The sequence below is a fragment of the Eubalaena glacialis genome, chromosome 19, assembly GCF_028564815.1.
Source record: "Eubalaena glacialis isolate mEubGla1 chromosome 19, mEubGla1.1.hap2.+ XY, whole genome shotgun sequence".
In the NCBI taxonomy this organism is placed as follows: domain Eukaryota; kingdom Metazoa; phylum Chordata; class Mammalia; order Artiodactyla; family Balaenidae; genus Eubalaena; species Eubalaena glacialis.
Genome location: NC_083734.1, coordinates 39621121 through 39642039, shown reverse-complemented (window position 1 = coordinate 39642039; position 20919 = coordinate 39621121). Strand labels below are relative to the sequence as shown.

General features: G+C 51.4%; 1 protein-coding gene across 5 annotated transcripts; it reads right to left on the bottom strand.

The window, feature by feature from the left end:
• Nucleotides 1-229: 229 nt before the first annotated feature.
• Nucleotides 230-18414, bottom strand: MYCBPAP (MYCBP associated protein). 5 transcript variants are annotated; one of them, XM_061176685.1, is made up of 19 exons: nt 18299-18414; nt 12996-13123; nt 12247-12406; nt 12002-12105; nt 11027-11213; nt 10664-10779; nt 9982-10132; nt 8670-8785; nt 8469-8584; nt 7886-7997; nt 7150-7339; nt 6507-6694; nt 5558-5704; nt 4645-5061; nt 4109-4230; nt 3235-3350; nt 2613-2761; nt 2262-2432; nt 230-382 (listed from the first exon to the last, which is right to left on the bottom strand). In XM_061176685.1, the coding sequence occupies exons 1-19, from the start codon at nt 18372-18374 to the stop codon at nt 281-283; spliced, it is 2868 nt and encodes a 955-aa protein (XP_061032668.1). In that variant the 5' UTR covers nt 18375-18414; the 3' UTR covers nt 230-280. The 5 variants fall into 5 exon arrangements, with proteins under 5 accessions (XP_061032668.1, XP_061032666.1, XP_061032665.1 ...); XM_061176683.1 differs by lacking the exon at nt 230-382 and adding an exon at nt 398-925; XM_061176682.1 differs by lacking the exon at nt 230-382 and having other exon boundaries at nt 1989-2432.
• Nucleotides 18415-20919: the final 2505 nt, after the last annotated feature.

Here is a 20919-nt window from a genome sequence, read left to right as displayed (position 1 = left end):
GTCACCTGATTCATTCCTTGTCCTGCTACCAATTTGCTCTTCCACTCCTCATCCCACACATCACCTCCCCAGCTGTGTTTCTCTCTCCTCCTGTTGGATGGCTCCAGGAATGGGGAAGAGGGGAATCCAAGGGCAGGTGGGACATGGGAGGACCAGGAGCTGACTTCATCAAGATCTGACATTCAAGACATGGAGGCATAAGGGAAGTGGTAGGAACCTAAAGGTTCTTTATTGATTTGTTTGTTAAGCAGTTTCCCAGAAGGCAGCTCAGGCATGCAAGTCAGGTGCAGAGACGCAAAGGCTCCTTGACATTCTCTTTGGGGCTGAGCTCATCAGCCAGGACCAGCAGGTCGGTCACCAGGGCATCCAGCAGCCCATAGACCTGGAAGGATGGGATGAACATCACAGGCAAAGGTTCACTCTCTGGAAAGCACCTGCACAAGGGAGCAACCCCCATGCTGCGAGATGGATGGACACATCTACACAAGAGGGACAGCTGGAGAGGGGAGACAACTAAAGTTGTGTAGATAAAACTAAACTTTCTGTAAGACTTTTGTTTTTGCAAATAGATTTTTTTTTTTTTTTTTTTTTTGCTGCATTGGGTCTTCGTTGCTGCACATGGGCTTTCCCTAGTTGCGGCAAGCAGGGGCTACTCTTCGTTGCAGTGCGTGGGCTTCTCATTGCGGTGGCTTCTCTTGTTGCAGAGCACGGGCTCTAGGCGCACAGGCTTCAGTAGGTGCAGCACACGGGCTCAGTAGTTGCAGCACGCGGGCCCTAGAGCATGCGGGCTTCAGTAGTTGCGGCACGTGGGCTCAGTAGTTGTGGCTCGCGGGCTCCAGAGTGCAGGCTCAGTAGTGTGGCACACGGGCTTAGTTGCTTCGCGGCATGTGGGATCTTCCCAGACCAGGGATCGAACCTGTGTCCCCTGCATTAGCAGGTGGATTCTTAACCACTGTGCCACCAGGGAAGTCCCAGTTTTATTTTTTGAACCAGTCTGGGGCGGTAATCCTGCACTGCCCCTTGGGCATATGGGGACATTAGAGCCTAGAGTGGTTAAAGGGGCAATTCCAGGGAGGCCCAGGGAGCAGTGCCCATTTAGTGCCTTGGGGTGACCCAATTCTACCCTGGCCTCCTGGAGACCAACTTTCCTTCCAGTAAGATCACAGATCCACGTACTGAAATGTCTCCAAGACTGTACCCTGTGGTGGAGCTGGACCACACAAGCCTCAGCAAGTTGATTCTTAATTTCAAAGAGCCAAGCAAGAGACTACCCCACGGGTCCTCAGAGCCCTATGATTACTTTCTAGACCCCATGGAAATCCACAAATCTCAGTGATGTCACCAACAGCAAATGGAGCTTCTGATTAAATGTGATCGGAGTGTTAGCGCAATGCACAAAACAATCTCGGCTACCCAGCTGTCCACACCAGAGGAAGACAAAGCATTGCCATTAGACTCCTTGACACATCAAACATGGCTTTGTGGATCTCCCCTCCAAAACCAACAACAATGACAAAGAACAGAACACAACACATAGGTGAATCCCTAAGGACCTACTGCTTAAGAACACATTTTATAAAGTCTCTCCAGTGTTTCAAAACCCTTACACTTGCTGGAAGTTCACTCTACATGGTGCTCACCCAAGGAACACATCTGCCAAGACGCACCTAACACAGAGAAGAAGTGGGAGCAGCAGAAAGGAAAAGTCTTCTGCTCTGTCCCCCCTAGAATCTATTTCAAAATGGCAGCCAGAGTGATCTTCTAAAGCATGAGTCGGACCATATCACTCCTCAATTCAAAACACTGTGTCCTCACAATGGCCTACAAAGCCCCATATGACCCACTCCCTCTTGGTGGACTCTCTGCCCTTCCGTCCTCCTGGCCCACTCCCTCTTCTGCCCACAGCACTCTTCCTAGATGTCAACGTGGCCACACTTCACTTCCCTTCAACTCTTTGTTTGATGTCACCTTCCAATGAGGCCCACCTACCCCCACCCGGGGCTTCCCCATCCCCCAGCCCTGGTCTCTCTCTTTTTCCCATAGTGCTCATCACCTAACATACCAGAGGTGTTACTTATTCATGAGATCTGTCTTGAACACTAGGATGCCCTTCACAAGGGCAGCTCTGCTTCCATCTCAATGCAGTAGGCACTTATTGTTTGTGGGATAAACAGAATGAATGAGGGAGCCAGGGAGTGGAGGAAGGTATGCAGGGCAGGTGTGAGTGAGGGGAGGGCTGAGTGCCAGGCTCTTGCCCTCACCTCAGTATGCAGCCTCTGGGTGTATTTCTCCATGACCAGGGGATCTATGGGTTCCTGAGACAGGATGATGCTGTCAGGGGCAGGGTCTTCCAAGCAAAGCCTGTCCCGACTTGTAGATTTCATCGGTTTCTTGTCATCCTTTGCTTTGTGCTTCTTGCTGTTTAAACGGTCCTGCTTGGAGAGACAGAGACATGCCCAGCCTTCAGTAGCTCCTGAGGGAGGTCCAGGACTTTCTCAAGAGCAGCTTAGTGGGGAGCAGGGGCATCACGCTGGAGTGACTGCCCACCTTCCGCAGCCCCTCCTATCCCTTCCCCAGCCCACGCCCCCAGGCCCAGACGACGTGCTACCTGCCTCTTTCCCAGGTGGCAGCTTGGCTCCTTTTTTATCATCTTTGTCTTTGATTCCCAACTGCTTCTTTTCTTGAGATGGCCCTTTCCGGTCCTCCTTCCCCACTCTCCCGGAAGTCACCTTCACTTCTGTGACAGGAGGTGATTTTTGATCTGGGGGAGGTGAATGGAAGACAAATGGCCTGTGGCCTAGCTGCCCCCACAGGCAGGAACTGGGAGAGCAATGGGCCCTGGGCCAGCAGTGCTCTAGCTATTTGAGAGCATCCCCACAGACTGGGAGCAAGGCCCTGGTTCAGGTGCATGACCTTGTGGAACAGGACTGTAGGGCAGGGGTGAGAGGCCCAGGCTCTAGTCCCAGCTCCACCATTTCCCCACGTACGGGATGGCAAGTCATCTCGCCTCTCTGGGACTCCACCTGTAAAACGTGGGGACTGAACTAAGGTGATTGTTAAGGTTGTTTCTAGGTCCCAAATTCTGGCAGCAGATAAAAAGGTAGCAAGAGGCCTACCCCATGGACCAACCTAACAGAGGTTCCACCAGAAGCGTACAAATGGCTGAGGCGCCACTGCCGCCCGGGCAGAGGGATGGGAAAGACTACGCGGAGGTGTGGCTGCACAGTGTCTGACCTTGCTCTTCTGGCATGTGCAAGTAGATGGTCTCCTTCTCAGGCAGGCCCAGCAGAGCCCTCAGCCACAGGGAATGGCTCACCAGGCTGTCAATCACATCTCGCCACAGTTGCAAACTAGAGAGCAAGATATATTGGAGAAAAGCCATCGTCCCTCATTTGCCCTTGAACCTGTAGAGGTTTGGTCCTTCCCTTTCAAGACACTGGTGCCAGGAACTGCCACAGAAGCACCATGCCTCTGTCCAGCCAGCACCCTCACTGGCACCCATGCAAGTGCTGGGATGGGGATCTGGCTTCCCTCGGGTGGTAGCCAAGAAAAAGTGGCCCAAGGATAAGGTTAGATCAGTCTTGAACTAACTCCATCTTGAAACCATGGCTAGAACTGGATCTAGTCCCACTGGAGGGGCTAGACTTGCAAAAGATTTCCAGGACAAGGCTCCTGGGGATGTGTTCTGAGGGCCTTGCAAAAGACCCCCCCAAGCCTATCCAAGTGAGTTGCAAACAGGCGATGGGAAGACTGGCAACCAAGTGAGGCTTTTCCTGGAATAGGTCCTCTTCTCACTGCCCTCTGCTATCTCCTCTGCTCTCAATGAGCACTCCTCTGCTCAGTGAGAAGGAACAAGGAAAGAAGGGGGAAAAGGTCTAGGTGCTTACTCTGCTGTGACTCCTCCCCAGAGGGCAGCTGGCATAGGGAGAGCAGCTGTAGGGGCTGCTGCAGCAGCTGCCAGACCATAGAGTGTGTGCAGCATCTTTCAGCAACCTGATCTCAAAGAGAGCTCAGCCCCCTTGAGTCCTGGGACTGCTTGCCCAGAACCCCTGGCCACACGCCGCAAAGGGGAAGGGTTGGAAGCAGCTCTCCTGGTGGCGGAACCTACCACATCTGGTACAGGAAGTCGGACTGCAATGGCCGCGGTTCCTGGCACAGCTCCAGGGCCGCTTTGTTGAGCCTGATTAGGGCATCTTCTCTCTGGTTCTCCTCAGGGAGTGCCATCACTACCTGGCCGGTCAGAGGTACCATGGGCAACCGTTCTGCCCAGGACACCAGGGGCTCTTGTGTCCTCTACTAACAGGTGTGGTGTGGTAAGGGCAGGTGGCCAGGAGGGGATGCAGCCATGGAGAGTCTGTCTGGGTGCCTTCTGTGGGAGCCTGGGCCCTCCCTCAGAAATCTGTACCCATGAACCCCTTTCCAAGGTTTGCCAGGGTCAGAGAAGGAGCCCCTCCTGCACCACAGTGGCCTAGGCACCCAAGATAAAGAGGGATGACCAAGAGATTGCTTTCTCCGGGCCCTCAGAAGGTTGTTTCTCTGCCCCTGGGGGTGGGAGGGGCTGCTGGGGCAGCTCAGGCCAGAAGCACTGGCACCTGGCTATGCCTGGGCCCTTCTCCACCAACACCCCCAGGGCTGGGGAGGCACCTTTCTGAAGTCCTCCAGGCAGAGGTTCCACTCTGGTGGGGGAAGGCCGTCTAGCTCCCGGGAGCTCCTGACACTCTCCAGGTCTGGGCTCCCCTCCACCAGGATCTCCTCCATGATGCTCTTCCGCTGAGAACCCAGACCACTCTTCTGGGACCCAACAGGATCTCGGGAGTCCCTGAGGGCCTCACTCTCCTGCCGGGGCGGTTGGGGGTCCAACGCTGGGCTCTTAAGGTGCGCAGAAGACTCGACCTTCATCGAGGCCTCCTCCCAATAGGCTGACGGGGCCGCAGCAGCCGGGGCCCTGGGACTGAGGTGCTCCTCCTCGCCCGGCCTGGCCTCCTCAGCCTTGGGGGGCAGGATGGCGTACTGGCACCACAGTCTGTGCAGGTTTTGCACCACTTGGTGCTGGTAATGCAGCTGCAGCAGAGGCAAGGGAAGACACGTGATGGGGAGGCTGCAACATGGGGGACCCAGAGCCCGAGCCAGCCTGCTCCAGCTTCCCGTTCCCTCGAGAGCGCCGATGGAGGAGGCAAGAGGAGGCTGGCGGGAGCTGCTGGGCCCAGAGGGGCTCCCCACTTCCCTTTCAACCTAAGCATCTCCAACGTAAAGCTTTTTATACATTTGGGCTTCCAAGGAAGATTGAGTTTGAATTAAGACGTTTTTGAAGCTCTGTTATCACCAAGCATCCACTTACACTAGCTAAGTTATCTTGGGCAAATGACTTAAGCTCCCTGGACCTCAGTTTCTCCCATATAAAATGAGGATATAAATAGTACCCATCTCACAGGACTGCTGTGGAGAAACTGAGTTACTCATGGGAGATGCTAAGAACAGGTCCTGGCACATCAAAGGGTTTGCTATTACTTTCTCCCAGGGCACGCACGAGGGGCGGGGGCCAGCGCTGGGCCTGTACCCGAGGATTCCTATGGTAGAACAAGTCCTCCTCGGTGAGATAGGCGTCCACAGGTGACTGTGCACGCTCCGGGGTCAGGATCCCCCTCAGCAGCTCCTGTAGCGTGCTCTCCACGATGGTGACTGCCTCGTGGGAAGCCAGCTTGTTCTGAGGAAGGGAAGGTGGCATAAGTGGCAGCTCAGGCTTTCAAAACCCATGTTACATCCTTGGGGCCGCACGGTTTGGGCCCTGTTGAGAATGTGGCTTGGCCACATGGTCAGTGTCACAGAAATAGTAGAGGGGCATCTTGTGAGAAAGGCTGGTCCTATAGTCAGCAAGTAAAGCAGACATTACATTTGTCAAAATCACCTTTGTTCACCAAGGGTTGAGCCCCAGCTGAAGTAGCTGGCTTGTGTCTGGGGGCCACGATGAATAAAAAAGCACAGCTTTCTCCAGAATCCCACAAAGCACAGCACCAGATGGCCAGGCTATGAGATGGACTGGGGCCGGCAGATTCCCCGTTCCCACCTCATACTCACTCCTGGGTGCCGGCCCCACTAGTTAAATTGTTCTCTCTGGTTTTGCCTGGTTTTGAAGTCATGCCAGCTAAATGCAATTCCACTGGATAGTACCAGACAACAGTGAACAGATACAGTACCGGTGCAGAGGGTCATTCGTTGTGTTTGTACTCAGAGAAGTACTTCCATGCAGTCTGCATCTTAAGGCCCAGTCTCATTTCTTTCTAATGCAGTGGGGCCGAGCATGGTGAAGCTCAAAGCCGCCCCTTCTCTTGCCTGCCCGCCCATCTTTTATATCACAAAGCCCCGAGCAGCGTGTTTTGAGCAAGAGTGTGTTTTTGAAAAATTCACCTCTCGGGCTGGGAGAAACAAGATCCCTGCAGGCAGTGCCAGGAAGAACACCAGGTCAACCTACCTAGTGTCCACAGGGGCCAAGATCCCGGGTCCCTTACCTCCAATAACTTCCTCTCATCCCTAAAAATGTCCTGGGTCAGGGAGACTGCATGGAGATTGACCTGCAGGAGAGCACCTCCTAATAGGGTGGGGTGGGTTCCAAACTCCCAACACTCCCTGAAGATCCCAGCATTCAAAGACTTAAAGAAGAAGGTAAAGTTTCTGGTTTCTCCAGGCAGAATCACACCTGAGAGGGACAGAGAAAGAGGTTTTCACCAAGTAGGAGCCACTGAGCCCCAAGCCTGCATGTATAAAGCTAACTGAGCCCTGGTTAGGGTGACCAACTGTCCCAGCTTGCGCAGGACTGAGGGCTTTCTTGGGATGTGGGACTTTCAGTGCTAAAACCGGGAATGTCCCGGGCAAGAGGGGCAGGTGGTCGTCCCAGCCTCAGGCCTGTGCGCATGGGTAACTGAACATCTAGAATGCTTCTGCTCCCTGCTGTGTTCTGCTTCCCCCAAGTGGCTCACTCCCCCGTGTTCTCAAGCGTTCCACCGTTCCCCCAGCTGACAGGAACAGTTAGGAGACAACACACTTCCCAGGATGGGCGGGACAGGCGGGAAGAGGGGCTCACACTTGCAGGAGCTGGGCATTAGCTAGACTTTGGCTGCAGGAGGGGTGAGTGGGGCAGCTTCTCCCAGGTACCTTCCCGATTGTTGAAGTAAAACCGCTGCATCCTATTCCTCTTCAGGTCTTGGAAAGTGTCCAGCTGGGACCTCCGCCGCCAGTCATACCAAATGGCCACTGTGCCATTATTGACCACGGTCAGTTCTGAAGATGCTTTCTCCCCTTCTAGAGTTTCAAAGGTCAAGCGGACAGCAATTCCAACGTGCCTCTGGGGAGAGAAGAGGCATGAGAGATGTCTCTGTGGGAGGTCCTGGCCTAGGGTGACCAACTCAGCCTGGTTTGCCGGGACTTTTCCGGGTTTGGCACTGGAAATCTCCTGGGCCTGGCCACTCTCAAACAGATAGGTATCATGCCCCAAAAGTGGCTGTCCCTGCCATCAACAGTAAGGAGAGGAGATAAAACAGATTTTTAAAAACATTTCTGCTCCTTAGCATCTGAAGAATATTTTAGAACCTTCTTAAAGCCATACCTGTTTGAGAAGGTTTGTTTATTTACATGTTTGGGACTAGGTACAAACTGGGTGGCTTGTGACACTCTCTTTTCAGCCTTGTGACACTCTCTTTTCAGCCTTGTGACTTTATTCTGGCTCAAGTTAGCATTGCTGTTACCATTTTCAGACATATACTGAAAGCATGACCAGATAAAAAGTCAAATAGGAGACCGTGCAGGCTCCTTGTGACTGCCACAGTCACCCTGGGACTGCCCCACGAGGGAGGCCCTTCCAGCAGGTGGGTGAGGGTGAAGGCAGTTTTACCTTGTCCTCTGGGTTACTGCCTCGGATCCAGCAAGCTGGCTTCCCACAGAACAGCAGAGAAGGGCCAAGAATAGGCATAGGGACCACATCAGGGTAATTGGCCAATAAGTCTCTGTAAGAAAAAGCAATGACTTATTTTCCCTGAGTCTGCCACAGTCTTGCCACATGGAGCCCACGGAAATGGCTGCCAGAAGATCTGGAGATGTGCCCGGCTCTGTCCTCCAGTGGAGCATCATCGGCTCCATCCTGCTCCGTTCCTGTAGTGGGAGGTTCTTGGACATAAAGAGACTCTTCACGCAGAGCCACTCAGCACTGGGAGAGTCTGGAGGGGCCCCATTTATGAGCAAAGGAATGTCTAGGAAATCTCCACTAGGAGTTGGTTGCTGGAAGAGAACAGATGGCAATAGTAAAGCGAGCACAGGTGTTCCTTCGAATGGGCTAGAGGAGGGGGTGACAGCCACTAGCGAGAGGCTGGGATGGAGGCACCCTGATTTCAGGGAGGGAAGCTTGCCCTACAATACTTGAAGGTGCTGGGGAAGCCACACTCTCCAACCACTCTCCCTAGGGCCCAGGCCCAACTCACAAGTGCACTGTGTCTTCAGAGGAGCTTTCCTGGCTCCTTTCAAACACTGAATAGTCTTCCACCATAACAGTGGAGAAAGGCCGCCCTTTGCCCACCACTTCCAGGCCATCAATATCCTCAGAGAGACAGAGAAAGGAAAGGTTAGCTGACTGAAGACAGGCACCACCCTGAGGGGCTTCAGACTAGGCACAGACTACCAACCTGCTGGCTAAAATCCAGCTCTGCCATGATGCTCTGCAGTTCCTTGCGTCGGTAGATCAGAAACAGACTCCGATCCCAGGTGTAGCGGTACCAAGCATCCTTCTGGGCTGGCAATCCTAGAGCAGGGTCCAAGGACCCTCAGCACAGGCTGCTGCCACGCCCCCTTCCCCAACCACTTTCAAGGGCTCTGAGAGTGCCCATTCCAGCACCGTTTCTGAAAGAGCTGAAAACACAGCTTCCCTGTGAGCTGGGCTCCCCTCCTCCTGGTCCCACACCTACTGCCTCAGCAGCCCTGCACAGGACTCTTGCAAAATTAGCTTCCAAACCGTCAAATCTTTGGATTATAATAAAAGTAACAATAGCAGCTACCTTTCACTGAGTGTTTAACAATGGGCCAGAACCTCTTAATACACATCATGTCTCATTTAACCCTCTCACAACCCCATGAGTATTTTACAGATAGGGAAACTGAGGACCAGAGAGGTTAAATAACTCGCTGGTGTTCAGAAACTCAACACAGCTGGGATCTGAACCCAGACAGTCTGGCAGCCTTTAAAGCAGTGCTGCCCATTAGAAATATGATGCACACCACAAATGCAAGCCATGTATATGTAATTTAAAATTTTCCAGATGCCATGTTTAAAGGTAAAAAAAAGATGGAATTAATTTTAATAATATAGTTTAACCCAATATATTAAAAATCTTATTTCAACACGTAATCAATACAAAAATTATTAATAAAATCTATTTTTTTTTATATATTATTTATTTATTTATTTTTGGCTGTGTTGGGTCTTCGTTTCTGGGTGAGGGCTTTCTCTAGTTGCGGCAAGCGGGGGCCACTCCTCATCGCGGTGCGCGGGCCTCTCACTATCGCGGCCTCTCTTGTTGCGGAGCACAGGCTCCAGACGCGCAGGCTCAGTAATTGTGGCTCACGGGCTTAGTTGCTCTGCGGCATGTGGGATCCTCCCAGACCAGGGCTCGAACCCGTGTCCCCCGCATTGGCAGGCAGATTCTCAACCACTGCGCCACCAGGGAAGCCCCCAATAAAATCTATTTTTTCGAACTTATCTTCGAAACCCAGTGCAATGCTTACACTTACAGCACATCTCAGTTCAGACCGGCCACTTTCCAGGTGCTCAGCAGCCACGGTGGCTCAGCTGCAGTAAGGACAGCACCGCCCTAGAGCCCAGGCTTCTGCCTGCTCCTCCCACCACGGCTACCGTGGTCTTACTGAAGAGAGGACTGAACCTCCACACCAGAGCCGTGATCTTTCACCCCTAGCCAGTCACATTTACAGCCCGCTCCTTACCCATCTCCACCTGGATGGAGCGGGGCTTCCCGATGTGAGTGATCGGTTCCACGAGGCCACGCTGAGTTTTTGTCTTCGTCATTACCAGACCCATCATTTCATCTCCCAAGTATTCCAGTCGACTCCAGAACCCAGTGGTCAATTCACAGCCCTGGTGATGGAGGACAGATGAGTCAGACCACCTGAGCACCTTGGAGAGAGGCTGGTGGGGAGCCTGGGAAGACAAGAGCTCCACAGACTACAGATGCTCCCTCTGGGGGATTCGCACTGCCCTGCCTGAGAGCAGGAGAGAAGCACCCACTTTCTTATTTTCAGGCTGCCCTGCTGTACATTTACCTGGCTCCAGCCAGGGCGGGTTGTTCCAGGTACTGACATACCAGAATACAACATGGCACCCTGGGGCGACTGAAAGCTGGAGCCTCAGCTTTTAGGAGACAACACTAAGACGAAGACTATTCTAATAACTTAGTGCCTGTGGTATCTTTCTCCTCAAACTGACTAACAGTGACCACCACAGGCCGAATTACTTACCTGGCCAGTCCCTGAACGATCAGTAATAGGACCAATAATAGAATTTAGTAAAGACCTTGAGGGCTTAACAATGCTCTGCACTGGATAGATTTTTTTTTGTCCCCAGCTGTCCAGACCCCTCCCACAGGGTACCTGGTAATGCCGTCCTTACCTTCCCATCAGGCCGTGTTGGCAGTGTTCGGTCAAGGAGCTCCCGTTCCTCCTGGATCTTTCTGTAGGTCTCCCCCGTGTGCATCAGCAGCTCGCCGACTGGCTTCTTCAGCCGTTCTAGCAAGAGAGCCAAGAATGCAGTCCCGCCACCAAATCAGAACAGGGGCCCGAGCTCTCTGCACTGATCAGCTCCAGTCACTGGGCTGATTTCACGACCCACTAAGAGCAAGAAGCACTTGGGAGTACTCAGCACAAACGTGATCAGCCTGAATCCAGGTTCTGGAGGTGGAGGGAGAGAAAAAACACAGCAGCAGAGCCTTGATGCCATATGAGGCCAGGCAGGAGCCCTGTCCGCTCTGCTCACCACTGAGGGTTTCCTGCTGCTTCTTCCGAAGGGCTATGTTGTGCTGCCAGTTTTTCAGAAAGTTGTGCTGAAGAGGTGGGGCCCAGGGAGGATGTGCCTTCTCTTCTTTTGGGGCTTCCTGCTTCGGCTCTTCTTTAGCTGAGATGAGGGTCATCAGACAGGGTGGGGTGTGTATCAGCTCAGCCAGCTGAAAAAAGCAACGTGAGTGTGGAGGGCAGGGGAAGGCGTTGAACCGGGGCGGAGCAGACTTCTCCAGGCCTAAATCCGTGCTGTCCTCCCGCTCTGCTGAGTCCCTCCTTTCCAGGACCCCAAGGTAGCAGTGACAGAAAGCAAATCGCAGAACAAGGGGGGCTTGGAAGCTGCTGTCAGTCCCCTCTCGCCTAGAATGGGAACGCTTGTTCTAAGATTGTGGTCAACGTCCTTTAATGTGTCTGTCCTCCTTACAGCTGGTGTTGACACCCTCACCTGCTGCATGACTGAGCCATTTTTATTGGACCCCAGGCCTCTTAGCACCTGACCAATCAGAGATTCTTTGCCTGGAACCAGAGAATTAAAGAAACTGAAAGACACACAGACTCTCCATGTGGCCCTGGGAGCTGTGGGGAGCCACCTTCTTCCACCATGTGGACTGAGGAGGAGAGCAGGCCAGTCTTTCGAGAAGGGGAAATAAAGCCGGGGCGCAGAGGAGCAGAGGGCAGTGAGGGAGCGTGGGCTCAGTCTGACGGGAGCCAGACGCACTCTCGCCTTTGGGTTCCTCAAGGCACTTCTGTCTCCTTATAGTGAATTCCTGACTTCAGCTGAAGCTAGCCTATGTTGGCTGCATTATTTGGGGGGAAGGGTCACTTATCACCTCAGATATTGGGGCCCAGAGCCTGGACTCTCTCTGTAACTCCAGTCCTGCTGGACTCTGCCAGGTGGTAAGACCGCAATGACATCAGTGACTTCTCTCCCCCAGGCAGCTCTGTACAAACGAACCTGGGTGTTCCCTCGAGCAACTGCAATTCTCTTAAAGTCCTGGAGACTCCCCAGGATGTGGTGGGGCAGGATCTGGTCACTGCCATGGAGGATGTCACCCGGCCCTGGGGGTAAAAAGAAGAGGGGGGAAGGTAAGCTATAGCCAGCTGGTATAAACGATTCAAGAGGCTACTCTCTGATGAGGACCCGGCATTCTCCCCAGGATGACCCACGAATTCAGATGCCAGGGCCAAGGCTGGGCATACCAGAGTAGTCCAGGGGCTTCGTGGCTGCATCTGGAGTAGCAGGATGTGCTACTAAGTGGCAGACCTTCTTCCTATGATCCTTGGGTTTGAGTTTACGGATGATAAGTTTCTGGGTAATTACAGGTTTATCTTCTGTTTCAATAAGGCGAGGAATATGTTGCTAAAAAGAAATAAAACAAGAAGATTCCACATGAGATCAGGAGGAGGAAAAACACCACCCTTCTCCTCTGTCCTAATTCTTGGTGGAATTCCTGAAGGCGGACAAATCTGTTTCTCTAGATCTCTAGATCTGTCCATATGTTCTGTCGAGGAAATGCCTGTGTAACAGCTATGAGGCTTAGTAACATCCTGGAAAAAAAAAAAAAACAAACATCTCATGCCTCCAGATAGTTCAGGTGAGAAGTGGCTGACTCTCCCAGGGAAAGCAGGGGGTTATCCACATCTGTAACTTTGCTTCTTAAACTCATTTTCCCTTATGTGAAATAGGGATGGCAGCATTTGCCTCTATGGGAAGCAAATTACTTCATTCTCTCTTCCCTGTGGTTCTATATGAATCTTAGAAATATTAAACAAACAACATGGTAAATTCCTTTAGATGCAAAAGTGAACAGATTTATGTTTGATGGATTTTTCCATGGAATTAGACACTCTCTCTGAGTAGGGAGGCAGTGGACATGGTTGAAGTTCTAGACAGCCCAGGTGGCAAGGAGAAGTTCCTGCAGGAAGGGATCCCTGGACTTCATCCTTACCTTCCTCAAGTCTTCCTTCTTAATGGCTAAGGCAAGAATGTCATCTCCTTGTAGGACATTGCTAACAGGTTCAGGTTCTTCCTGAATGGGGGGTGTGGGCTGTTCAGGTACCTTTGCCCGCTTCTTTTCTGAAGAGGAGCAGAAAGTTCAAGTGCTTAAAAATAGGTATATATTAGACTTCATGGTGGGGGTGTAAAGCTAGCCACCTGGATGGACAGCAGAGGCTGCCAAGGTGGCCTGGGCAGCACTTTGCTGGGGTGACAGGAGTTCTCTCTTGTAGGTCCCCCCTGCCACCACAGTGACCGAGGCTTCTGTAGCTGGAACTGAGAACAGAAGACGTTCCATTCCAGGCTGTGCTACTTATAAGCTGGACAACCTTGGGTACATCACTTAACCTCTCTTGGTCTCAGTCCTCTCTTTTGTAGAAAGAGGAAGCTGGACTAAACCAGTGGTTCCCAAATATTAGTCAGGTGTCTGTCTCAGAATCTCCTGGGGGTTTTACAAATACAGCTTCCTGGCTCCTGTGCTTTTAAAACTCCCTAGGTGGCTCTGATGCACAGTGCTTTGGGACAACTGGATGAGATGCTTTCTTAGCCTCTGATCCATTCTTCTGGGTGAAGGCATTGCGTTTCCTAAGACACTGATGAAAATTCAGATGCTCTGGGGAAAGCAGAACGTTTACCACTGACCATTTACTTCACATTCTTCATTTAACAAATACTGTTTAAGCATCTTCTACATGTCAGGCACCGTGCTGGGTTTTGAGGATACAAGGCAAAGTCTTAGGCTTCAAAGAGCACATGCCCATGGGAGACAAGACTGTCAAACAGACTGAAGTAGGGTGACTATGGGAGCATCCAGGGGACCCCAGTCTGGTGTGTGGGGTGGTCAGGGAGGGCTTCCTAAGGAGGTAATTAGACTGAGAGCTGAAGGATGAAGAGAGACAATGGAAAGAGAATGGAGACCAGGAATTCCAAAGGGCATAGCATGAAGAGGCCTAGAGGCAAGAGAGAATGGAGCACCTGCCTGGAACTCAAAGCATGTGTTTTTAAATAGCTGGAGGGCAGCGAGGTGGGAGGTAGGAAGCAGCGTCTGGAGAGAAAAGTAGGAGCCATATCACTAAGAGCTTAGTGAGCCGTGTAAAGGACTTCAGTTTTTAGCCTGTGGACCATGACATGGCAAAGAACGGATTAGGGGGTGCAAGACTGAGCACAAGATTATTTAGGAGTCTACTGCGGTGGTGAGGTGGTTGGCGGAAGTAGCTCATGGGCCTGGAGGAAAGTGGAGCCATCTGAGCCTGTATCTTCCATGCGCCATGCCAGAGCACGGTACGGAGAACGCATGGGGCAGAAGCAAGCTTCTTCCCAACGAGGACACATTCCCTGCCTTCATTCCACAGAGGTGGGTTAACAGTTTCAAATGCATCTCGTTTCTCTGGCTGGTATCCTCCTGTCTGCTGCCCTCTGGTTCAGAAAGCTTAGATATAAGGCCCTACACAAAATAATCAAGAGAAAACCTAAGCACTGTCTTTAATGACTTTAAAACACAACTTGGTTTTGTCCACTGTTTCTCACAGTATTCTAATTTTTAAGAAGCAATATCATTAAAACATCAACGCAGGTGTTTCGGTTACCAAAATCAAACTATTTTTTAGAAAATGCCCACATACTCTGTGGCAAAAGAAAACCCCAAGCCAGAATCATTCTAAACATAACTCTAGGGACTTCCCTGGTGGCGCAGTGGTTAAGAATCTGCCTGCCAATGCAGGGGACACAGGTTCGAGCCCTGGTCCGGGAAGATCCTACATGCGGCGGAGCAACTAAGCCCGTGCACCACAATTACTGAGCCTGCGCTCTAGAGCCCGCGAGCCACAGCTAGAGCCTGTGTGCCACAACTACTGAAGCCCGCGCACCTAGAGCCCGTGCTCCGCAACAAGAGAAGCCACCGCAATGAGAAGCCCGTGCACCACAACGAAGAGTAGCCCCCGCTCGCCGCAACTAGAAAAAGCCCGCCTGCAGCAACAAAGACCCAACGCAGCCATAAATAAATAAATAAATAAAATTTAAAAATAAAATAAAATAAACATAACTCTAAATTTCGCTATCGGCCAGAGTCTACCTCCTCAGCAGTGGGGTCAGCGGAAACTCAGGAGCATCTACCAGTCAAGCCACATGGCCCTGTGCACACAAACACACATGGGGCTGAATGGCTTGACAGCGAGTTCTGGTCCCGTCTCCACCATGTGTGGAGATGCAGACTTAGGTTTTGATCTCTACTTCCCCTCTCCCTTCTACACAGTCACCAAAGTTGGTGGTAGCCCAAGAGAGAATTGGTACTAGTTGAAGGTTCCCTTTTATAGATATTTTGGTATTATTTATATTCTCCAGGAGATTTGCTTCCTCTGTCCATCACCCTGGCTGGTTCTACATCTTCTCAAGGGATTAAACATCTCCAGATATATGCTTTTTACTGATGGGTGTAATACACATAATTACCATGTGTAAATTTATAAACCTTCAACATTGCTGAAGACTTCTGAAATAGTCAGTGAAACTCTGGTCTGAGGTTTTTCTAAGATGGTTACCTTCATTGTAGTGCAATACACGCTCTGCTACTGTATAGTCAGGGAATGGTGTGTTCTAGTTAATATTCATAGAAAGGATATATACATTTTAAACTTCAATTCACCCTAGAGAATGTGAATATTTACCAAGTACCTTCTATGTACTATACATTACAGAGAAAATGGTATAAAAGGTTAAGATATGGCTCCTTCTCTTGAGGAACTGAAAGATGCAGCAGACACTAACACACACCAATTATAACCTAAGAGCCTAAATTAGTGGCACAGACAATAGCTTTGGTTACACATCAAAGAAGGAACAGATGGACGTAGATTATAAAGTTAGGGCTCTAAGGAAAGTTTCAGAAGAGCAGCTGCAGGGGTCAGAGGCAGCTTCACCAGTTAAGTTAGACCTTGAAGGACCAGAAGGCCTCGCATAGGCAGAATAGCAAACAGAGGTGTTCCAGATGAGATCACAATCAGAGCAAAGGTGGAGGCGGGGCTGAGCATGGCATATGTGAGGCATGGTGACACAGAAGGCCTGTAGAGGAGGTGGGGGTGATAGTGGGGATGAGAGGAAAACCAGGGCATCAAGGCTTTGTAAACTAAGTCTGAAGCATCTGATCTTCCTCCGTCGGCAAGAAGGAGGTTTGGTTCAGAAGAGTGAGTTGATGAAAGCAGCATTTCAGAGTGACTCATCCTATGAGGGTAAGCCAGGTGGACAGGAGGGGCAGAGACAAGTTGGGGAGCCCAGGCAGGAAGGATGATCCTGTGGGGGTCATTTCAGGGCCTGTGGGAGGTTTCCACAGGTCAAAGTATGTCTCACTACTGAACCTGTAGAGGGCCAGCTATTTCCAGTTCTTTGGTCTGTAAACCCAAGCTGAGTGGGGTTCCTGGTGAGCCACACAGCTGGCACTTCGCCCTTGTCCTGACAGCTGTGAGGGGGTCAGAGACCAGTCCCCTTGCATGGTGCAGTCAGATGACACCTCTGCTGGAGCTAGCCCAGGCAGCTGGAAGCAAGGTGTTCAGGTAGGGTGGGAGGGACAGGGTTGGGAGACAGGGAAGGGGGGAGCTACGGAGGGAGAAGAAACCTGGACTCTATTTTTTCTGCTTCTCGTTTCTTCTAAATGTTATTCTTTATTAGTGTTGATTAAGGTCTTCAGGAAATTCTGACCTCACAGTTGCACTGGGGGAACCAAGGGAGGGGCTGTCCCTACCAGGGCTGAGCTTTAATTGATGGTGGAGAGGGATCTGGTACTGCTGGGAGTCTTCCCAGTTTCTTAGCAACAACAGCAGGGAGAAACCTAGGAGTCAAAGGGCTCAGGTCCCTAAACAGGTTTAAAGTCACAATATTTGCTTGCCTTTTTGCTATAATTCAGAGTTTTTGGAGAAACACAGCGAAAGATTACAGTTGTTGATTAACTTTATTATATTGGGGGGGGAGGAAGTATTGCCTACTACATTAGAGGCTTCCCCCAAGATATTTAGGAGGAAAAAGGTACCTTGCATGCTTCTTTCTTTCCTCACCTTAATGCACGTTCTTAAATGAAGGACTATTTATTTATTTATTTTTAAATTATTATGTTTCTGATTTTATTTTTTTTAATTTTAAAAAAATTTTTACTGAAGTATAGTTGATTTACAATGTTGTGTTAGTTTCAGGTGTACAACACAGTGATTCAGTTATACACACATATATATATAATTTATTCTTTTTCAGATTCTTTTTCCTTATAGTTTATTACAAAATACTGAGTATAGTTCCCCGTGCTATACAGTACATTCAAGGGCTATTTAACAAACTAAATTTCCTCTTATTAAAAATAAATATGCAATGAAAAAAATCTTTCCTTGATTTGTTTACTGCAGAAAGTTCAAATCTGATAAGATCCCCAGAAACTAGGTAAGCAGGAGGCAGTACCTAGGAAAGCCCTTGACTGCCCTTGGGAAAGAAGACCAGCTATTTTTCTCTCTTTCTTTCTTAACTGTTAAAAATTATATCATGAAAGAGCATCTCAATGTTGCCTACATTGGACTTTTATACTATGAAGAAGCATTAAATACAGGCATTCTTTCCAGGCCTCCCAGGGAACCCTACTGTCTCCAGGCTTGCCCCCTCCTCACACTGAACTCACACCACAATCTGAGGCTGGGTCTCCCCAAGGCCTGCAACGGCATGCCGACTTTCTGACCTAGCATGTAAAGCCAGTTTGTGGTCTGGTCCCTGATCACCTGTGCAGTCCCCTCTGGCTCCTTTCCCCCTTCTCCACACTCACCACCTCTGCCCTGGCCATCAATGTCACAGTTCCATGCCTCAGCTGATGCTGTTCCCTAGACTTGGAGACGCAAATCGCTTTTTTTTTTTTTTTTTTTTTTGACTAGCCATAAATGTCATCTTCTTCAGAAAACTATCCCCCCTAACTCTACCATCCAAGGCTTGGGTCAGGTGCTCTGATCCCCCTTAATACCTATGGGCTCCTATATCACAGCCTTTACACTTGATCGGTTTCTCCTCCTCCGTTTCCTGAGGTCTGGGGTCCCACAGTTACCACCAATAGCGTTGTTGCCCAGCACAGTGCCCACACACAGGTATAGGGCACGCCTTGTCCCGTACCCCATTCCCGCGTGATCTTTACCTCCATCCTGGTGTCACCCCCATCCTCCAGGCCCCGTGTCGTGAATCCCGAGAACCCCTGCCCCTGTCTGGCTTTCCTGAGCTCCCAAGGCAGCCAGCGCCAACCTTTCACGCTCTCTGGGACCTCCAAGAATCTGTTTGTAGGTATTCTAAGGCGGGACTCCTTCTTTAGAGACTTCATGGTGCCGCCCCGTCTGTGAGCGTGGCCCTGCGCCGCCGGGACCCGGACAAACCGGGCTGTGCGTCAGCTCCCGCAACCCTGCGCGCGCCCGCCCGCCAGAGGTCGCCCGGGCGTCCATAGCAACCAGCGCCCCGAGCGGGGGCGCGCACCCACCGAACAACTTGGGCGGAGACTGCTTGGAAACCACCTTTTTCATCTTGCCGCGCCCACCCGCCAGCCGCCAGCCGCTCTTCTGGCGCTGACCCTGAGAAAGCCCCAGACACGGGTCGTGACGTCACAGGAGGCGCCGGCGGGCGCCGACACGTCAGTAGCCAGGCGGGCGGGGCGGAGCCAGGCGGGGGAGGGGCGGGGGAGAGGGGGACTGGGGGGGTGGGGGAGAGAAACGGAGGAAGCAAGTAGGGGCTCCGTGACCCTCTCGGCCGTTTCCCGGTGCCCCCGACTCCCACCACGGCCTGCAGCCCGGCTCCCGCTGTCCCTCGGCCCCTCCGCACAGCCACCACGGGATCGAGCGTTTCACGCGGTGCGGAAAACCCCTGATTCCTCCCATGGACTTCAGTTGCCCGGTGGCCCCTGCTTGTCCTCTACACGGGCCGGGTGACCTGCCCGCCCACCAGTTCCCAGACGAGCCAAGCTTTTACCCCGACTTGGGGACTTGGGGCCTTCTCACACTGTTTCAGTCCTTGGAGATGCCGCCCTTGACCCCCAATTTAAAGTAGCCTTCTTGGGCTTCCCTGGTGGTGCAGTGGTTAAGAATCCGCCTGCCAATGAAGGGCACACGGGTTCGAGCCCTGGTCCGGGAAGATCCCACATGCTGCGGAGCAACTAAGCCCGTGAGCCACAACTACTGAGCCCATGTGCCACAGCTAGTGAAGCCCACGCGCTTAGAGCCTGTGCTCTGCAGTAAGAGAAGCCACTGCAATGAGAAGCCCGCGCACCGCAACGAAGAGTAGCCCCGGCTCGCTGCAACTAGAGAAAGCCCACGCCTGGCAACAAAGACCCAATGCAGCCAAAAATAAATAATAATAAATAAAATAAATATTAAAAAATCTTAAAACAAATAAAGTAGCCTTCTCTGTTATCTCAACTTTATAAATGCACCCAGTATATTTTTTCCAGAGTCCTAACGCATTCTGGAATTATTATGTTTGTTTAAGTGGTTGGCTGCTGTCAAGCTCTCTGAGAGAATATAAACGCTGTGAGAGCAGGGCTGGCTTGTCCTTTGTCCCCATCCCAACTCAAAGTTTAGCACATAGCAGTGGCTCAGAAACTGTGTGTGGAATAATGAAGGGGCTCTAGAGCGGGATTCCAATGTCAGCTTTCCCTGTTTCCTAGCTGTGTGTTCTTGGGCCAGTCCCTTGACCTCTCTGAGCTACAGTTTTCTCACGTAAAATGGAGGTCATAATGCCTCCCACACAGGGCCACTGTAAGGGTTAACTGAGAGTATGCATTTAAACTACCCAACACAGTACCCTCCATAAACTGTAGGGACGTCTCAGTCAATTCTCAAAATCATGCCAGGGTTGGGGAGATGCACTGTGTACCCATTTTACAGATGGAAAAACTGAGCTCCACCAAGGAAGAGGATATAAGTCGACTAGCCAGAAGCACAATTTGAACCTGGTTCTCCCAAGTCCAAGGCCAGGGCTCTTTGGACCCTGTCTCCTGGGACATTTCTGAGGTTTGCTGCAGTATATCCCAGACAGAGAAGGAGCTAGGGAGGATGCCAGTAGGGCTGTTCACTCCCTGGGCTCCCTATGTGTTCTCCACTACTGGGCCTCTCCCAGGGGCATAGCCCCTTCTCCATGCCCCTCTAGACCTTCCCTCCTCTTATGATTGACACATCTGCCATGACCAGCCCCTCCTCTCCTGCTCTCAGTGGCCTAGGCACCAACCTCCTTCCACCCTCCAGGGAGTCCCCGGTTCAGTTCACTTCATGAACGTTTACTGAACGTTTATGATACTCCAGGCTGGGGACTGTGTCATCTGGGCCCTCCAGGAAGCAGACACAGATGGAGATAGGAGTGCAAGAGGTTTATTGTGAGGAGGGTGGGGAAGGAAGCAGGACCAGGCTGCGAGAGCCTCAGACTGTGTTGCAGATCTGACAAAGTCTTGGCCAACCCAGTGTGGACCTCCGGGAAAAGAATGTTCATTCAGAAGTGGTCAGCTAACTGCCCTCCTTGCAGGAGAACAACAAGCTCTTTCTTGAAGGGAGATAGGACCAGTTCACATCCATGGCTGCCACTGGAACTCTGAGATATGGAGGAAAGTAAACATCTCCTCTTGTTCTTAGGAGCTTAGGGTCCACTCTAGCGCACAAGACAAACACTCATGAAACTCTTATCCATGCACTCAGCTTCCGGAAGGTCTTGGAACTTTGGGAAGTTACACAGCTTGTGGGTAGCCTGGCTGGGAGTGGGAGAGAGGCCTGAGGGCTGTTCAGGGAGGGTACAGTGTAGGTTAAAGGACAAGGGAAGAAGGGAGCGGGAGAGGGGTGTGGTCAGGCAGGTACACAACCTGGCAGGGCTCTGCCACCAGCCTCTGAGTG

Coding starts and splice junctions, on each gene's coding strand:
- MYCBPAP (XM_061176682.1), bottom strand. CDS start 18,374: ATGAAGTCTCTAAAGAAGGAGTCCCGCCTTAGAATACCTACAAACAGA. Junction 10,133..10,663: donor CAACACGGCCTGATGGGAAG/GTAAGGACGGCA, acceptor CTCCATCACCAG/GGCTGTGAATTGACCACTGG. Junction 8,585..8,669: donor AGCTGGATTTTAGCCAGCAG/GTTGGTAGTCTG, acceptor TGTCTCTCTGAG/GATATTGATGGCCTGGAAGT.